Genomic DNA, 16252 nt, shown 5'->3' on the forward strand with positions numbered 1-16252 from the left:
CAGTATATCAACCTAAATATCAAATTATCAATCAAATAAGTAAAGCAATTACATAAATCGACCTAAATATCAATCAAATAAGTAAAGCAATTACCCAGAGGGTGAGAACCCAAGCCTGAAAGAACAAACTGCAACACTAACCCATCAAGAATAGAACAAAGTGGTGAAGAAGAAAATGTGGGATATCCCCAAATCTGAAATCCAGTGAGTATGATGACCGCACCATCTGGTAGAGGCGCACCTTCTATTCCCTACAATCACATGTTTCATCGCGAGAGCCCGAAGCCATGGATGAAGTGCCTTTACTTCTAGAAGGGAAGAAAAAAATTGCAGAGATTTTACAACACCCACATTGAGAATGAGAGCAATGGTGGCTTCAGCACAGCATTGCTAAGGGCAATGTCCAAGACCACCACTATTGATCCATCTTTCACACTCACACACAGCTGATATTGGAAGCTTAGGTTCATGCTTTGCTCTCAATTATTATTATTTGTCTTAAACGTTAAATTTATTCTCAAAAGGCACGTTTGATGGTTTCACTTTCACCTGAGCATCAAAGTTTGCTTATGAACAAGTGATGTTCTCTCATTCTCGCAGTCGGATCTGTGAAAGAGAGAGATTGCCAATATGACCTCAAAAACTTTTCATTTTCCTGACAGAAGTATATATAAAATTTCAAAATGAAGCCACCAATATGGTATTCATGATTTCACAAGCACAAACAACCAACAAGGGTCCCATCAATTCCTGAACAGACACCACTACAGGAACTTTTGTCTCACGTTTCCAGATTTATTAAACAAATGGATAATGGCAATCAGCACCAACTATACACACAAAAGCAAAGGGAGGCCACCGTTTCCTTTCCTTTCTTCCCAAAAGAATGAGATAATTCAACCGCCAATCAGGTCATATATGCATAAAAAAACAAATGCAGTGAAACCAAAATGGGTGATGTATAATGTACCAACCAAGAGCGAACCGTTACCGCAACGGAACCGAGACTGTCAACTATACGGGCATGGCCTGTCTCGAAACAGAAGGTCCGTAACCACCACCGCAGATGCGAGCAAGCGACGAGGCCTTCCGTCTTGCCCGGGACGTACCGGAGTAGAGCAGCGACTGCAGGGAGCGAGGCAGCAACGGCGCCCTCACCACCCTCTCCAGGGCGTCCGGCCCGCCGTGCTTGCACAGCTCGAGCACGGCAGCCACTGCGTGTTCCTTCGCCTTTGCCGAACCGGTTCGCAGCACCCAGACGAGGGCCGAGATTCCCGCCGGCAACGCACTCACGGCGGCTACCCCGTCGGCGTGCCTCGTCAGCACCGCCACCACGGCCGCGGCCTCCTCCGCCACCCCGCCGTCCACCTCCCGCAGCAGCTCCACAAGTAAAGCAATTACATAAATCGACCTAGAGGTAGATGGGGGAGGGGCTCGGCCCCTCCTGTGCCGAAAAACGAGGGAGTAGGGGAGGCTCAGCCCCTCCCCTGCCGACCCAACAAGAGACCGAGAGAGGGGGGGAGGGGGGTGCTCGGCCCCTCCCCAGCCGACCCAAGAAGAGAGTGAGACATACCTGCGAGCCAAGAGGAGGAGTCTGGGAGGCGGAGCTGGGGGCGGCGGCGCTGGGGGCGGCGATGGGAGAGCTCGAGCTCAGGGGGAGAGAGAGGAGAGATTAGGGCAAATTTTTTTTTTGCCCCAATCCTCCTCCTTTTCATCGGGGGCGGGGGGATTTTTTTTTCGCCCAAAAATGTGGACAAAAATGATCCTGGGTGCGTTGACCGCACCCAGGGTCGTGTTGAGCGCACCCGGTGCCGCACCTGCACGCGATCCCGCGTCGCGTCGCGTCGACGCGGGTGCGGCATCTGTTTTGCCGAGTCCCTGTGACATAGGTGGGGGTGTTTTCAAACAAAACCCCTCGCTTCGGGGGTTTAGCCGAGAGAGACGAGGGGGGGGGGGGAGATAGGAGGGCGACGCCCTCCTGTCGACCACAAGGAGAGAGCGAGAGAGTTGGTGATACCTGGCTCCGGTGACGGCAATGGGTGAACGAACAGGGGCTCCAGTGATGGCAAGGCGAGCTTCGACGAGGGAGAGAGAGACGAGGAGAGAATCAGGGGTGGAGAAAGATATGCACAGGGGAGAAAGAGACGAGAGGGAGTCGGGGGGGAGGGGTGTCCGGTCTGTTTTCTGGCGAGGGAGAGAGAGACAAGAGGGAGTCATGGGGGGGGGGGGTTGTCGGGTCCTCTTATAAAAAGAAACCCCCTTGTGGGGGCGGGGGGATGTCGACCCGGATCCGGTCAGATCCAACCTGGATCCAATCCATTTTTTTTTTTTTATAAATTTACGGAGTTTACAGCTCACCAAGTATAAACCTACAAGCTTCTATAGACTCATCTATAATTATAAGAGGAAGACATTCAAACTGGTTTGGGACATTGGGTTGGGCCAGCAAATCCCAATGTAGGGCCTGACAGTCGTAACCTAGACCTAGGCTTGCCGAATGCCCAGCCTAACTCTTCCCGGGTTCGGGCTAGGCATGAGTCTAGGTTTGGTATTGAACTTTGTCTAGTACACCCCTGATAGACTTGGGGCAGGTTGGCTGAGTGGGCTAGGTGGGTCAGTTCGGATTGGGTACATCAAGCGGGGCTGCAGAGTGATGGCCCTAGGGTTAGTTGGTGAGGAACGATGGGGGAGGTTGAGGGTTGATCAGGACTTAGGGATGACAAGGGGTTTGGTACTAATGAAGGCACAAAAATATTGATTCAAAAGCACCATTTTTCCCTTGTTTTTTAAATGTTCATGGACTAAATCCTATAGATGGGATCTGTTATTCATTAAGCTCTACATTTGGCTACAAAACAATCCCAGGGTGAAAGATAAAGACTAGAGAAATCAGAAGAAGAAGAAGACGAAGCTCTAGAATGTTGATCCCTTTCCCACAACTCTATATTAATGTAGGTAAACAAATATGACAATAATACCCCTATACACTTATCGACAAACTACATAAAGGACCAGTCAACTTGTTTAAATTATAAAAAGAACAGGAAGGACTATGACAAGAGAGACATAATTTCTTGAAGACCAAGTTGTACATGACTGGAGATATGTACAACTTGAGCAGGAGTGTTAGATTAGAGGTGCACAACTCCCAATGGCACACTTGGAATTCAAGTTAGAAGATTATTTGGTGGTTGCAGTTTGTTATTTTATTGTACTTTAGAGGACTGCCCATTCCCAACAAGGCGTATATTGTAATTTATTGCTTTTATTGTGTTGTTTTGTAATCAGTGCCTGTTATGGTATTCATATATCAATGAAAGCACAAAGGTGCAACCCTTCACCAAGAAACATAATTCCTGCTGGATAGCCCATCCTTTCTCTCTTTTGACAGCCTCGAGGATGGATAAAAGAAGGAACTATGGTGTCCCTCCATCCTTCTTCGTCCCTTCTAACATATACTAGATTTGTGTGTTTGTGTTTTTAATATAATGGTGAGTATGTTCAGTTTTGAATTTGAGTCCTCTCATATGCAAGCACTGAGGGCAAAAAAAAAAAAAAACTTCCCATAGGTGAACTTACACTTTCCTAAACTCCTGATAGAATATAGGCATTCTTTTGAGCTTTTTGTACAGCCTGCCTTGTTTATTGCTTGAACGTGAAATGCACTTGTCCAGATCACTTTGAGATATTGTGTTTGTAAAATTACTGGTCATTCTAACTCTAGACCAGCCAATATTTATATCTTTTATTCTAACACTGCTTCAGATACCTAGAGCTTGCTATTATGCATTGTCGGTTTTTTCTGGAGGGCAACCTTATTGATACTGTAGAGAGATTGACATTGATGATAAGAGGAGTGGCAGATCCACTGGCATCTGCCTATTGCCGTACATATATGGTTCACTGTGTACAAGTTTTAGTTCCATCTGATTCAGGTGATTTTTCCTAACTCACAGTACTTTTTTAATGTTATTTTGATGCCATTAGCTATTTCATAAACTTGCCAAAATTTTAATTGACAGGGAAGGAAACTGTTATTGTATATGATTATCCCCGATGATGATGTGCATATCAACAATTGAATGTTTAATCTCTTATAGTCTACTTGTTTAGCTAGATTTGTAATCGTTTCACGACCTGTAAGATGAACTCAATTTCATGTACAATTGTTCAATTTTCTATTTACGCCATGAGGTTTAATCCTGAATGGAATAATGTTTAACATTGATAGTTTGGGATTAAGTTCATAATCATGGAAATAATCAGACTTGATTCATTTTTTGATCAGCTTAATTGATCTGGTCATGTACTATGGCAGGCTGACATATCTGAGTGTTTTGGAAACTGGGGTTTAGTCAAAATGATATTAACGAATTTAACTACTAGGTGGTCTTTCTAACGGTGATTCTCTGTTCTGAAGAATCAGGGTTGACTAAAGTTCATTCTGTTGAATCTTTTATAAAACAAGTTATATGTACATACTTGGACTAAGAAACTAATCTATTCTTCCCAACCTGGTTGTGTTGCTCTCATACAACCTCCTGAATATTTGATAACATCACAACTTTACACTTCAACCGTGACTGTGCTTGTAATGACCCCATTTCATACCCGTGAAAAAGTGACAAATATTTTTTTTATACAAGTGCAGAAACATTCCCAGAGACCCGGGGCCTTACAGTCAAACACCACCACCACCACCACCACAAGGGATCTTATACTCATCTTTCATACCAAACTAAAACAATCCAAACTTTATTTATTCAGAACATAAGTAAATAAAATGTAAATAAAGCATAAAGAAGAACCACACTGTCCAAAAGAGTCTGCCAAGCAGTCGTGTAGTTCTCTCATGACTCCTCTCAAAAGCAAGTCCTTCCCACTAGGCATCAGAGACTACGAAAAACACAAAAAGTCGAGTGTTAGAATCCAAAGAATCCTGCGTACGAATCCCTCTAATGAATCAAACAAGTAAAAAGAACATAAATAAGATTCATGCAATATTTTAAAATGACATAAATATAACACATTCATAACTCAACTAATCATTCATACAATAGAGAACAATTATTAAGCATGAGAGAATATTTACTAATTACAGGGATCATATTTTAAGCATTAAAGACATTTAACATGCATTAAGGAAGAACATCATGCATTCACCAATATATCACAATTAAGTGAATAAATAAATATGCATGATCTAATGTATAACAGGAATATGCATGATTTTAATGCAATGCATGAATAATTTATTATTTTTAATCAAGTTCTTTTCATATGCATGCCCCTATTAGGATGCACACACATTTAAGTTATTTTTTATTATTACCATTGCCCGCGGATACTCAAAACGGGTAAAATTCCCGAGGTCAAGTTAGGTTCCTATAGTAGATTATCACACAATTTGTATTTTATTACTGAGTTTCAAATTTAGCCCTCGACCGATATCATAAAACAACACCATCCATCGGAACGTTGAAAATCAATATCCAATATCGAGGACTTCATGAAAATCAGCATCCACTGGCACCACTTTCTTGGTATACTAAAACAACAGCTGTATCTACACACCACCCCCAGGCAAAGTAGCAGACTCTCTCTAAAACTGTGGTCAGGAGAAGAACCTCAATATCGGATTCAGGGGCAACAACAACGTACAAGAAATTTTAGTATCTTTACGATTTTCCTAAAACCGCAATATCCAAGATTCAAACACTAAAGAAGGGACATCAAGGAAACATAAATTACATAGTTCTTTACTTTCTTTTATCTTGTTATTAATTCATCTCTTTTACATTTGCAAATCAACATGCAAAATTAATAACATAAACCTGCAAATCAACATGCCAAGCTCTTCACGGGACCACAACCCGTGGCATGATAGAATAGTGCAATAAAAACAGTAATATCACATTTGATTTTTTTGCAATGCATAAAACAATTAAAACAAGAGCAACACATGCTCAAGGCTCACATAACCCAGAATGATCTATTTGATCATCAATGCATTCATAAGCAAAAATCATCATTCACGTGCCAATATGCATTCCTTCCACATGCTTTCCAATGCACACTCATATATGCAAAATCCTTTTAAGATGTGCATAAAAGAGTAATATTCACATGTATGTGCATAAGCTTACACGATCACGTCAAGTACACGCTTACATTAAGTTCACATATCAATGTCAGATGCATGCTTTCATACACGTATTCATCTCCAATGCATGCTTTCATACATGAATCATTTCAAATTAAGCGTGATGACACTCATGCAAACGTGTATATACAACACTATAATTTTTCGGAGTCGCACATGCTCAATACATGAATAAGAAAAGAAAATCTAACATTAGAGTTCATGTGCACACATAGGAAACTAGGGGTGGCAATTTCTGACATGACCCGCCAACCCGCTTCTTAGCCGGGTTCGGGTTTGGCTTAAACGGGTTCGTGTCGTAAACGGGTCAACCCGCCTAACCCGTTTATTAAATGGGTCGGGTTCGTGTTAGGGGTATGCCAACCCGTTTAATAAACGGGTTAGGCGGGCGGGTCAACCCGTTTACTCGAACCCAACCCGCTAACCCGCCAACTCATTTACCCGATCCGACCCATTTATTAAACGGGTTAACTGTGTCGTGTCGGGTTACCCGTTTAATAAATGGGTCGGGTTCGTGTTTGCCACAACCGACCCGTTTAATAAACGGGTCGGGTTCGTGTTGAGGTATGCTGACCCGCCAACCCGCCGACACCACCCGCCAACCCGACCCGATTGCCACCCCTATAGGAAACCAACCATGAGCATGTGAATATCTGCTTCTCGCATGCACAGTCTAATTACCCATAAAAGATCAAATTTTGGAATCTTAGTGCATTTAACTAAACCCTCAATAACACGATGCACCAAATCAAGCATGTACTAAACTCTGCAAATCGGCCACATGGGTCATTTCATGATCATAGATAACATGGCTGATATCCAAAATTTATAAGCACCATTCAACATTCCCATTTAATAATGAGAGCACAAATTTTTCATTCTTCTGTATTAAATTTATGTATTTTTTTTTCTCTTCAAGATAAGAACCTGCCCAGCTGAGCCACCCGGCTGGGTTACCAGGCTGCCAACCAGCACCAGGCCGGGTCTGGTCTGGTCCGATCAGATCCCAGTCGAACCATGGTGGGGCCTGTCAAGTCAGGCCAGCCAGCCCACCAAGTGCTTAAATACGTTTTTTTTTTTTGAATAACACCTGTCCAGGCCGAGTGGCTGGCCTGGCAGGGTCTACCAAGCCTGCGCCAGCCGAATGGCTGGCCTGGCAAGTCTGCCAGGCCCGCGCCAGCTGGGCCAAGTGGCTGGGCCGGCCAGGATGCAGTGAGCCCCTGACGAATTACTCAAACCCAGAAAATTTTTGCATAAAAAATTTCTGTCAGATGTGCCTATACGTACACAGGTTTTAAAGCTTTAAGTACTTGTGTACGCTCATATACACTAAATCATGTATGCACTAACAAGCTTGCAAAAAAGAAGAAGAAGAAAAAGACATACGAACATGGAGGATTCCAAGAAGTAACCTAAGCATATTACTTAATACACTAGTTTTATTTCAAATCCAAAACCACGATTTTCATTTTAATTAAAGGGTTAGGCTTGCTAAAAAATTATTTTAAAGCATCAACACTAAATCGGCAGTGCATATATATATATATATATATATATATATATACCGCAGCCCATATATATATATTCTCAAATAAATTCTGAAAACGATGCAAACACCTCAATTTAACCAGTCCTTTTCCTAAAACATTGCATGAAATACAAATCCATGCTTTTTTCTTCATCCGAAACAAGAGAGAAACCCGTACCATGAATTTAAAACGAAGAAAACAATGGTGAAAGGTGAATGGACGGTTGGAGAAGCTTGAATCTCCCCTTCTTCTTTCTCTCTTCTTTTCTCTCTCTCTTTTTTCTTTCTTCCCTTTCTTTTTCTCTCTCTTATCTCTTATTTTTTTAAAATATATATAGGCTAATAGGGGGGGACGTCCCCCCCCCCCTTCTCCAGCCCATCTAAAAGGGCTAGAGAGAGAGAGAACTTCTCAAAAATTAAAACTCTTTTTATGAGTTTTTCTGAAAATTTTAAAACTCTTCAAGTTTGACTTTTCAAAGATTTTGTTTAAAAAGAACTCTTAGTCTTCTCAAACCTTCTTAGATGATTCTAGTTAAGTCTAGGGACTCATTAAAATAAATTTTTGGAATTGAATTAAATTAATTAATTAATATTTAACATTAAATAAATTTCCAAAAGCTTCCAAAAATTACCAAATTAATGTGGGAGGCTTCTTAACATAAATAAACCTCAATTTAAAGGTTTTTGATGAATTTAAAGTTGGAAAAATCGTTGGGCATGGATTTGGATCCACATCCAAGATCCAAATCCATCTCCGAAATCCAAATGGGTTTTGAGCTGGATCAAATCTAGATTAATATGGGTCTTGGATAGAGTCCAAATCCATATTAATTTGGATCCACTTCATCATATCCAGTCCGATCCAAGTTCGGATCCGAGCCGACAACATGCTCAATTTTTTAAAAATGAAATTTTTGGGCCAATCGTAGCCCGAATCGAGAAAAATAAAATATCATTGTGCTCGAAATTTCAAGACGCATCTAACGATATATAACTCAAATTTCGCTTCTGAAATTCGCCCGAAAATAACTCGAATTTTGCTCGAATTTAAAGGTCCAAAATAAAACTTGTTCTCACGTTTTAAGTGGCTTGTTTAGACCTAGTTGATGAAACCTGGGCCAAACCCGGACTCAAAAGCATCGGTCTAAAATCTAGAAATCCGGACTCAAAAGCATCGGTCTAAAATCAAGGCTCAAACGATTTTTCTTCTATACTTAGCAAAATTTCCGAAAATCTCAAATTTAACTAAGTGTGAAAATACGCGATATTACAATGCTAACCAAATTTTAGTCTTCAAGCTATGCTCAAGAAACCTTAATGGCATAAAAAAGTTTGTTCTTTTTTAGTAATAGGCAACTATTTATTTTGTACAACACCTAGAGGAATTTGCTTTTATCTGCTCTAAGGATTTGCTATGTATTCAAACAAATCTTATTTCTAGACCAAAGAAATGATATAGTTATGATTCAGATTTTTCTACCTAGTCCTTTACATTAGTAGATTTACTTGTTTGCTTATTTGACATCATATACTTTAAATTAAGAAACACTTTCTAAATTACATCTATAAATGTATGTAGATTTACACTTATTATACAGAGGGGTTTAGGGTGTGAAGTCCGAAGATTGTAATTTGGATGGAGAGCCAATATTGCAGTTGGAAACCTGCTGTTGAATGATCCCATGCTCCCATCTTCAGTGCAATGATGCTGATTCTGCAGAGCATTAGAAGTAATATACTGATCAACTTATTATGCACTGAATTTCAACTTTTCTTCTCTTATTCTATGCCATAGCTATCATGACATGGCACGAAACCTGAGGCACAAAAAACACAAACAAAGACAACATAAATGAAGTCCAAATGCATTATTAAAATGCATTTGACTAGATACAATAAACCATGCATAGCCACGAAGAAAAACAAGACATAAAAAATAAAATATTTTATTAATGAAAAATGTACAAAAAGTATACAAGAACACCTCACTACACTCGTGCACACACACTCTACATACATCCATGCTCTCTCATTAAGACACATACATACACACCCTTTATACAAGGGAGGGAGAGAGTGGACTAGCCTAACGGCTAGTTGGAGGGAGGTCCAACGGCTATGGTCCTCCTCCAACTAGCAGTTAGGCATAGTCCTAATGGCTAGCTTGGTCAAATCAGTTTGACCCAAAAATAAAAAAAAATACAAAAATATAAAAATTAGTCATTAAATAATGACAAAAATAAACACAAAAATAAAAAATAAAAATACCTATTCTAACCCTACATGTATACATTTAAGTATGCTCAATCTAAGTACTAGATACCTAATAGGTATACCAAAGGTATACCTAGAAATAAAAAAAGGACACAAAGAAAACACCGATAAGTATACCTCGGTAATTAAATCACAATATTACATTAATCTTAACAATAGTGACTCCGTTTTGGCCTTGTGTCACTGACGACACATGTGGACACGATGTCCAACATGTTTTGCTGTGTGACACACTCGCAACACAGTCAAAGACGTGTCAGACTTGGTCAAAGCAGTTTGATCATATTCAAGCCACTTTTGTCCAAAAATGACTGAAAAGGTTTTGGATATTTATGTCCTTTTTCTGATTTTTTTTTTCAAAGCTTGGTATGACCTGAGCCCAACATATCAATGGCTGGTTTAGAACCCTCCTATTCTCACTTTATATAGATGAGAGGGTTTCTTCAACTTGCCATTTTAAACTATATGGGACTAAAACTTGCCTCCTTATTATTGAAAAGAGAGAGCTTTATGTGGAAAATAGTGGAGTATGTATCCAAATATGCACGTGCTCAACGATCTGGCTGCTTACCTCAATAAAAATAGCCTAGTTGTCATTGGATGATGAGAATGCCACTCATTGAATAAACTACCTTTTAGTTGTTTAAAGGGCAATACTGTCATCTAATTGTTAAAATATTATTTTGTCCTTGAGTGCCAACAACTCCTTGGAGAATATATCGAAAATGACAAAAATGCTTACACTTTTTTTAGCTTAAATTAAAGTATCACTATTGTTGAGAAGCAGTCACCGTTGCATCTGGGTAGTTTAGTAACTACTCAAGATGTCAGGGGCATTATTGTAAATAAGGTGCTTTAGTCTAATCTCTCTATTTAAGTGAGATTAGACCTAATAAGCTAAAAAACGATTCTTCTCTTCCTCTCTCTCTTTTTCGTTTTCTTTTTCTGTTTTCAGGCAATCACCCTAGTCGACTTTAACATGGTATCAGAGCCACCCAACCTGGATGACTAATATCGCCGACAACGATGCTGCTCAGCCGCTGTCGAGAGACGTTGCTACTTGAAGACTCCTTTGCAGTATCGTTGGGGTCGCCTCCATGCGCAGGTGATGCAAACAACGCTGCTCAGCCACCGCCGCGAGACGTCACTGCCTGAAGACGCCTCTGCAGTATCGCTGGGGTTGCCTTCGTGCGCAGGTGACACGACTGTGTGAAAGTCGTTGCCACCGCTGGGGTCGCCGCTGATTCTGTCGTGACTGGACCGCCGTGTGGAAGACAAATCTGGGTTTCATAGCAGCCTCATGATCACTGTCGAGGTCTGAGAAAAAAAAAAGGTCGATTGATGGTGATGCAACCAATACTCAATACGATTGAAGTTGTAGTCGATGGAGCAAGTATGTGCACGTAGCAGCAGGGAGACCCTGACCGTGTTAATGGTGCGTAACAACAGGTATGGCTGTTGATGGTTGCGTAGATGTCGAAAATGCAGTCGTGGTATGCAGGTTGTCGAATAATATTTTTTTGGTCGTGGTATGCATCTTGTCGCAATTTTTTAAAGATTTTATCAGTATGATTAAAATCTGGTAGAGTCGGCTTCTCAGGTTGGTAGTTGGTGTGCACGTCAGACCCGAGTTTTCAGCAGTTGGTAGTTGTGTGTGGTTGTATTTGCATGGCTGAAATGCAGAGATCAGACATGAAGACTGAAACTGTGTCTGATTATAAAGCCTTTGCAAATCCATTTTCATATGGATCATCTGTAAAGTTGGATGAGACTAACTATGCTAGATGGTTGCGTACGTTCATGATGTCTGTTTCAGGGCATCGTAGAAAACATGTTTTGTTGAAAAATGAGCCTACGGACAAAATTGCAAAGTATGTTACATGGGAAGAGGACAATGATATTGTTATGTCTTGGATTATGAATAGTGTGCAACCTCAAATAGCCAACAAGCTTATTTATTACACCTTTGCAAAACAAATGTGGGATAATTTGCAAGATACTTATTCTCAAGAAACTAATGTTAGTCGTATTCTTTAAGTAGAATAGGAGATCTATAAATTACAACAAGGAGAACCAACTCTAGCCCAATATTATGCCTCCGTGAAGGCAACTTTTGAGAGACTAAATGCTCATAGACCATTATGTTGTGACAAACAAAAACTACGCCAAGAGCATACCATGGTCGCATTGTTCCTGACTGGCTTGTCAACTGAGTTCTCAGTTGCCAAAGTTCAGATGTTGACAGGCTCAGATGTTCCCACTCTTGCTAAGGCATATAATCGACTGAGCAGGCTTGCCATGTCCCTTCCTTCATCTCAATCAGAATCATAAACCTCTGCTCTGTCTGTTTCCTATGGTCGAGGCCGAGGTTTTCTTCCTAATTCTAAAGGCCGTGGAGGTGGTCGAGGCCCGGGAGGACGAGGCAAGCTCCAGTGTACCTACTGCAGAAGATTTGGACATTTAGAAGATAGATGTTTTGACAAGAATGGTTGACCTCTTGTATCTTCAGCTAAAGTTGTTCCTACAGCACAAGTGGCCAAACCCGAGTCCCCCACTGTTCCTCCTAGTGATTCGGTTACACTCACTCGTGCTGAGTATGATGATTTGTTGGCACATATTCCGTCTAGTTCCCCTGTGGTTGATATTGCATGCTCTACAGGTGATGAATTATATTGTCAAGGTAGTAGGTGGATTATTGATTCCGGGGCATCTAGCCATTTGTGTGGAAATGAATGTGATTTTTAAAAGTTGAATAGTATTGCTAATCATAAAGCGGTTGTTCTTGCCGATGGGAGTGTTACAACAACAACAACAACTACGCCTTCATCCCAAAACAATTGGGGTCGGCGATATGAACCAACAAAGAAAATCATTCTGGGTCTTCCACATGAATCCTTCTCCTCCATTCATTTCTATCCAATGCCATGTCCTCGGTGAGGTTCAAAGCATTCATATCCTTTCCTATCACCTCCATCCATGTCTTCCTAGGCCTACCCCGACCTCTTTTAACTAATATATTTTCCCATTTCTCCATCCTTCTAACTGGAGCATCATTAGGCCTTCGTCGAATATGTCCAAACCACCGTAAACGATTCTCTCTCATCTTATTTTCAATGGGTGCAACGCCTACCTTCTTACGTATCTCCTCGTTACGAATCTTATCTTTTATTGTATTTCCACACATCCATCTCAGCATACGCATCTCAGCTACACTCATTTTTTGAATATGATGTCTCTTGGCAGCCCAACATTCCGTACCATATAGTAAAGCGGGCCTAATAGTCGTCCTATAAAACTTTCCCTTCAACCGCAATGGCATTCTACGATCGCACAACACTCCAGTTGCACTCTTCCATTTCATCCACCTAACCTTTATCCTATGATTTACATCTCCATCAATTTCTCCATACTTTTGAATGATAGATCCCAAATATTTGAAAGAATCATCCACCAGTATTTCTTGCTCACCAAACTTCACTACACTCCCATCTCTATTTCGTTGTTTACTGAATCGACATTCCATGTATTCTGTCTTACTCTTACTCAACTTAAAAACCTCTTGCTTCCAATGTCTGTCTCCATAATTCTAACTTAGCATTAACCCCAGCTCTAGACTCATCAATCAAAACAATATCATCAACAAACAACATACACCACGGCACATTTTCTTGAATTGATCTCATAAGCTCATCCATCACTATAGCAAATAGGAAAGGGCTTAAAGCAGATCCTTGATGTAACCCAACCGTTATAGGAAAATTGGTTGTCACCCCTCCACAAGTGCGGACATTGGTTACTACTCCTTCATACATATCTTTAATTATACTAATGTACTTGAGAGAAACATCTTTCTTCATCATTGTCCACCAGAGAACGTCCCTAGGTACTCTATCGTAAGCCTTCTCCAAATCAATAAAAACCATATGCAAATCTTTGTTCCTCTCTCTATTTCTCTTAATAAGTTGTCTAAGAAGATGTATAGCTTCCATAGTAGATCTTCCAGTCATAAAACCAAATTGATTCTCCGATATCATGACAACCTAGACTCAATCACCCTCTCCCAAAGTTTCATAGTATGACTCATGAGTTTTATACCACGATAGTTTGTGCAATCTTGTATATCACCCTTATTCTTATATAGAGGCACCAAAGTACTCTTTCTCTACTCATTAGGCATCTTATTTGTCCGCCAAATCTTGTTAAAAAGATTTGTCAACCATTCTAAACCTTTCTCTCCCAAGCATTTCCAAGCCTCGATAGGTATACCATCTGGGCCAACTGCTCTTCTTGATTTCATTTTCTTCAAAGCCTCTGCAATTTCTTTCTTTTGAATCTTGCGCATGAAGTCACGATTTATCTAATGAAAAGGAATGAAAAAGTCTCCAAGATCCTGAGCATGACTTTCATTAAATAGCTTATCAAAATAATCTTTCCATCTCTCCTTAATCTCCTCATCTTTGACTAAAACCATTTGCGTTTCATCTTTGATACATCTAACCATACCCAAATCCCTCGATTTCCTATCTCTCATTTTTGCAATCCTATAAATATCCTTCTCACCCTCTTTGGTATCCAACTTGTCATAAACCTCCTTATATACCTTATCCCTTGCGTTCCGAACTACTTTTTTAGCTTCCTTCTTTGCTATCATATACTTCTCCAAATTTTCATTATCACGACTTTTACTTAGATTTCTATAACACTCTCTTTTAACCTTAATAGCTAATTTGACATCTTCGTTCCACCACAATGTATCCTTACCTAGCGGTGCACCGCCTTTAGACTCACCCAATACCTCCTTAGCCACCTTTCTCATGCCACCCGCTATCTTATTCCACATAGATTTTGAATCCTCCTCGAGACACCAATCAACTTCTTTAACTACCCGCTCTACAAGCATTCCTTGTTTAGCTCCTTTCAGTGCCCACCACTTAATTCTAGGATCTATCCTATGTCTATCCCTTTTGCGGCATTGTCTAATTGTAAGATCTAAAATTAAGACTCTATGTTGTGTAGCTACACTTTCTCCCGGTATAACCTTACAATCGATGCAACAACCCCTATCTCTCTTTCTAAGTAGGAAAAAATCTATCTGACTCGTATTAACCCCACTTTTAAATGTTACTAGGTGAGACTCTCTTCCTAAACCAAGTGTTTGCTAAGATCATATCATAGGACAAACCAAAATCTAAAATCCTTTCTCCACTATCGTTTCTTTCTCCTATACCATAGCCTCCATGGATACTCTCAAATCCATCCCTACTAATGCCTACATGCCCATTAAGGTCACCGCCGATGAAAATCCTTTCTCCATAAGATATCTCTTGTACTACTCCATCTAAATCTTCCCAAAATTGACGCTTAGTGGAATCATCTAAACCTACTTGAGGTGCATAAACACTAATAATATTAATAATATCCGTACCTGATACTAATTTAATAAGTAAAATCCTATCACCCTTCCTACGGACCTCAACTACATTATCTATAAACTCACGACTCATAACAATCCTTACTCCATTCCTATTCCTATTTATTCCTGTATACCAAATCTTATATCCCCAAGGTTCTATCACTTTTGCTTTCTCACCTACCCATTTGGTCTCTTGTAGACATAAAATATTAATCTTTCTCCTACACATAACATCTACTAACTCTACTAACTTACCAGTTAAAGACCCTATGTTCCAAGTGGCTAACCTAATTTTATGGTCTTGGACTAACTTCTTTACCCCCACCCGTCCAACAAAGTGAGGGAACCCTTGCCTATTTGACACCACACCCGGGCGCCGGTGTGACGCGTCGCTTCCGGGCGACGACCTAGCAACCCTTGCCCATTTATCACTGCCTCCGGGCCTATAGAGTACAGCGCGTCGCTCAGTAGGGAACGCCCCAACGAAATTCTCATATTGGTTTATATTCATAGGGTATGACTAAGTTTTTATGCTGGCTGTCACAGGCCTACCGCAACCCTCCTCCTTTATCCGGGCTTGGGACCGGCAGTGTATAACTAAACAGTTATACCGATGGGAGTGTTAAATTGTAATTTATAAGACAACGTATTTTCTATATATATTTTATATATATAAAAGAAGATACATATACATATATATATTTCATATATGTATATGTATTCATCTACTTGTATATATAAAATATATATTTCTTTATTGTATTGGCTGTAGGGGTATTTTAGTCATTTTTACATTTTACGCATATTCATGTTTTTGAATATGATTGTAATTCCTCTTTTTTATTTTTATAATTTTTTTCATTTCTTATTTTTG

The 16252-nt window shown here is 40.2% G+C and overlaps 1 protein-coding gene across 1 annotated transcript in view; it reads left to right on the forward strand.

Moving 5' to 3' along the window:
• The window catches only part of LOC149834137 (uncharacterized), an 87102-nt gene that overhangs the window by 23058 nt on the left and 47792 nt on the right, over positions 1-16252 (forward strand). Inside the window, exon 7 of the mRNA XM_090011241.1 lies at positions 3766-3935. Within this exon, the coding sequence (XP_089867367.1) occupies positions 3766-3935 (170 nt within the window). The remainder of the gene's footprint in view (positions 1-3765; positions 3936-16252) is intronic.

This window comes from Nuphar pumila, chromosome 6, assembly GCF_984573655.1.
Source record: "Nuphar pumila chromosome 6, dmNupPumi1.hap1.1, whole genome shotgun sequence".
Taxonomy (NCBI): Eukaryota; Viridiplantae; Streptophyta; class Magnoliopsida; order Nymphaeales; family Nymphaeaceae; genus Nuphar; species Nuphar pumila.